We start from the raw sequence: 4,360 nt of genomic DNA, 5'->3' as shown, positions 1-4,360 counted from the left end.
GGTAACTGGTATGCTCAAGGCACTTGACGTTTGCTAAATGAAAAGGGAAAAAATTATCACGTTCAAATCCCATCTAAATGTAAAAACCTAGCCACAACTCCCAGAAAAAACAGAATTTCAAAGAATAAAAAGATCTGGCTTCTGTAGCGGATATCTGTCATATTTCTGACAACCTATGTTTTGAAAAAACTTTCTCTAATTTGAGAAAATCCCAGATCATAAATTCTGCCTTCCCATTGTAGAAGTTAGAACTCAAATTCCCAGCCATTCTTGCAGGGGTATACAGTCCTGTGACTGGGCTCTCCCTACCACACACACCCTCATAAGACTGACTCAGACAAGAACAAGGTAGCGCCACTCTGCTTCCTGACCTGGGCTGTGGCTGAAGCGTCAGGCTTTCTGGGCCGGGTGAGGCGGATTGCTGAGTCTGTGCTGGCGGTTTCCTCTAGCACTAGGTGGGGCAGCACGGCACAGTGTTCTCAGGCCAGTTCTGTACAGGGTTTTAGGCATTGTTCCTGGAAGTATGGCCTTGAGTCTGTCCCCAAAGTTCTCAAAAGCATCTAATATCACTTTAATAAACCCTTTTCCCACTTGACCAAAAACAGAGTGAGCTTGTTTCCTCTCCCCAGTGACAACCAGGTTTGCAGGAATTGCCCAAACTGCCTAACTTTAGGCCATCAGTCTTTATAACATGAAATAGTTCCTCTGTCTCCACTTGATCGTTTCCTGATAAGTATCAGAATCAGCTTTTGTCCTGGGAGTAAGACATTAAGATACAGGCCAGTCATCATTGTTCTCTCCAGTCTCAGCCATTTATTTCCACAACTCCTTGGGAGAAGCAGTTGTAAGAAACCTGCTCCATCTTTATCACAGAGAAAGGCCTATCTTACTTTAAGCATACCGATTCAAAAAAATGAGTGACAATACGTTTCACAGGTAAAAAGTGATGACTTGGATTTGACTGTTAAGCAATACCATCCTTTTATGATAAGACAAGAGTCCACATCAGAGGCTGCCAACTGGTAAGTAAATCTGACCTGCAGAGGGTTTTGTCTGGCCCTCAATACTTTCAACTTCTTTAAAAATGTGTAGCCAGAGATACGAAGATTTCGCATTTACTTCTGTGATTTCTGACAATCACAGGCCTGCATAAAACAGTCAGCTGGGGTAGAGGCCCCCTTTGACATGGCATTTGCTTCTCAGTTTGCCACTGATATACACTCACATACCAAATTTTCACTTTTAATTTTGTTGCATATATTGGAAATTGGGTAGACTCTCTGCCACTTCATGAGAACATTTTAAAAACGTTAAAAACACCTTTATTCTGCACTGCTATAAAATGCCGGAGTAAAACAAATTAAATCAAAGTAGAAAAGGCAAATAAAGGGGAGAGTTGGGGAGCTGTTCAGTGGGTGCAACATTTCAGTCTTGTCGGATGGGGGTTTCAGATCCGTTGCCCAGCACGTGTATGTGGTTGACTCTATTGGACTGCACACTTGGACACTGATGGGAGGGTGAATTTTTATGTTGTTTTTTTTCCCCAAACTAAAAAAAAAAAAGTAATTCACTACATTAACAGAGGAGAAGAAACACATCATCTTAATAAATGCAGAAAAAACATTTGATGAATTCAATGAAAAGTCTTAGCAAACTATGAACGGAAATTTCTTTAATCTGATAAAGGGTATATATCTACAGTAAAGCAATAACATGCAATATTGGTCAAATAGCCAAAGTTTTTCACCTGACAATGGTCAAATATTTAAAGTTTTTCACCTGAGATTGAGGAGCCAAGAATGTTCACTATTCCACTTTAATTCAATATTGTTCTTGGGGTCCTGGCCATACAGTAAAGACAAAAGTAAAAATAACAGACTGGATAGGAATAAAAAGGCAGGGGGAGGAAGAAGGTTGGGACTTGGACTTGAAGATTACAGAGCAAGCCAAATCATGGTACAGAGTTTAGAAAATGTTCACGTGTCCAGCATAAGGTGGACCCCGAAGCTAACTTTTTAAAAAATCAGCAATTTACAAGAGAAACTGACAGACTACAAAGGTGGTTTCCTTTCTTTTGCTAACTGGTAAACATATCACTTTGATATTAATTAAAAATATTTAATAGAACGGCCACTTCCAAGACATTTAAAACAATTTACATTTTAAACACTTATTTCTGTAGGACATAGTCTATCATCGCAAGTAGAAATAAGACCCAAAGAATGTCTTAGTAAAGAATAAACTGTGCTTAACTATATCACTGTAATCAATTCGGTAAGACTCAGTTTACTAGACCTTAATTCCAGGCATAACATGGACGATTTAGAGAGCTTTTTGACTGTGGGAGGTGGATAAAACGCAGGACAGGTAAATGATCTGCAGTTTGAAACACAAAATCTTGTCACTTACATTTTATCACATGTTCAAGACACCCTCCAAGTGCTGAAAACACAGGGCAGTTCTCAGAAACAGTATCATAACCCATTAATAACTATGTCATCCAGTAAGTTACAATTAAAAAGCTCCTTATAAAAAAAGGCCTATGTATTCACAGACGTCATAGAATCCCAGGCTCTTCTGCACATTATTGAAAAAAAAAGGATATAAATATGTTTAGAGCAATATGGCAATCCACATCTTTCTCAGATCAGACTATACCACAGCCACCTCAGTACTGCGGAAACGTTTCATCGATTCTGGCAGCCCAGGCCATGAGGCCCCCCACAACATCCTGAACCGTTAAAGACTCTAACTCTTGGACTGCTGTCAAGGACTGCAGGATCTTCACGGCTTTCTGGGAGTCATTGCCCAGTTTGCAAATCACATAAATGGGGAGAGCTGCCCCTTCCTGTGTGCCCTGTTTCCCTTTCCGGATTGCTTCTCCTAAGAGTTTCAGGCTCTCCGCATCCCTCCGTTGCAAATGTTTCAAAGGGATGTGCAGGGCATGAGGCAAACGACAGATGTCCACCTCCACTTGAGGCCTGACGTCCAGCAACAGGTGGGGGGCCCCAGAATCCAGAAGTCGTTTATAGTCGGTGACAGAAACTCGCTCCTCTGGGCTCAGCAACTGCAGGGAGCGGCACTTATCAGTGGCCGAGGAGCCACAGAAGGCTTCGTAGTCCTGTAGGTCGGTCACAGTGGGCCGCTCCCCGCAAGCTGCACAGTCGGGCCGGCGGCTCCGAAGCTTAATACAGCGGAAATGTCCTCTGAGAGCATCAAACAGCAACAAGCTGCCACTGTAAGAGGGGCCCAGCTCTGCAGCAATCTTCAACACTTCCAGCGCCTGCAGGCAGCCCACGACCCCAGTTACGATGCCGAGCACCCCGCCATCCGCGCAGTTGGTCACCGTCTCCGCTGGAGGTGGTTGGGGGAACACGCAGCGGTAGCAAGGCCCGCCGTGATAGTGGTAGACGGTGATCTGGCCCTCGAAGCGCAGGGCGCTAGCGGACACAAGAGGCCGGCCGGCCAGCACACAGGCGTCGTTGACCAGGTAGCGAGTGGGCACGTTGTCAGAGCAGTCAGCCACCACGTCATAGCGGCGGACCAGGTCCAGGGCCGTGGCTGGCGTGAGCGCCTGCGCGTAGGGCACGCACTCCACCGCCGAATTGAGGCGGCGCAGCGCGGCGGCGGCCGAAAGGACCTTGGCCTGGCCGGCCAGCGACTCGCCGTGCAGCACTTGGCGGGCCAGGTTGCTCATTTCTACTACGTCGTAGTCCACAAGGCCAAGGCGGCCTACGCCGGCGGCCGCCAGGTACTGCGCCAGTGGGCAGCCAAGCCCACCGCAGCCCACGACCAGCACGGACGCGGTCGCCAGGCGCAGCTGTCCGTGCACGCCCAGCTCCGGCAGCACCAGCTGCCGGCTGTAGCGCAGAATCTCATCTCGGGATAGCGCGGCCTTCGGCGGCAGGGGCGACACCGGAACCCGCCGCTCTGGCTTCTGCTCCGCCAAGAGAGCCGCCGCCAGCCTCTGCTTCAGGCAACTCAGCTCCTCCTCACGCTGGGCAACTTCAGCCTGCAAAGCGAGCACCTCCTCCCTGGTAGCCATGGCGGCCTCTTCCGGAAGTTGTCTTGAAAGGCATTTCCGCTTCCGGCTTACCGTCTCCTAGCGACGGGAATAAACTAAAACAACTTTATGGAGCCTGCGAAAAGATGATAAGTAGATATGTAGTTCACGAAGCAACCCTAAGGTTCATCTTTAAAGATTTGTAGGTCCAAAGGATTTCCAGTGGAATCATATAGAGAGCCTTAGGAGAACTAGAACTCAACCACAAAGACCGTGACCCTCTTCCCGAATTTGGTACGGTCTGACCCGCCCCTTCCTGCGCCGCGCTTACGTCATTCCGCTTCCGGCGTCCCGCGC

At 47.4% G+C, this 4,360-nt stretch overlaps 1 protein-coding gene across 1 annotated transcript; it reads right to left on the bottom strand.

The window, feature by feature from the left end:
- Nucleotides 1-1,652: 1,652 nt before the first annotated feature.
- Nucleotides 1,653-4,105, bottom strand: MOCS3 (molybdenum cofactor synthesis 3). The gene has a single exon (XM_046678092.1). The coding sequence runs from the start codon at nucleotides 4,043-4,045 to the stop codon at nucleotides 2,669-2,671; it is 1,377 nt and encodes a 458-aa protein (XP_046534048.1). The 5' UTR covers nucleotides 4,046-4,105; the 3' UTR covers nucleotides 1,653-2,668.
- Between the last annotated feature and the right edge of the window lie 255 nt (nucleotides 4,106-4,360).

Source organism: Equus quagga, chromosome 12, assembly GCF_021613505.1.
Source record: "Equus quagga isolate Etosha38 chromosome 12, UCLA_HA_Equagga_1.0, whole genome shotgun sequence".
Lineage (NCBI taxonomy): Eukaryota > Metazoa > Chordata > Mammalia > Perissodactyla > Equidae > Equus > Equus quagga.
Note: the sequence above shows the minus strand (reverse complement) of the source record. Positions and strands in the feature narration are given on the sequence as shown.

Excerpts from the sequence above, each read along its gene's own strand:
- MOCS3 (XM_046678092.1), bottom strand. The coding sequence starts at position 4,045 with ATGGCTACCAGGGAGGAGGTGCTCGCTTTGCAGGCTGAAGTTGCCCAG.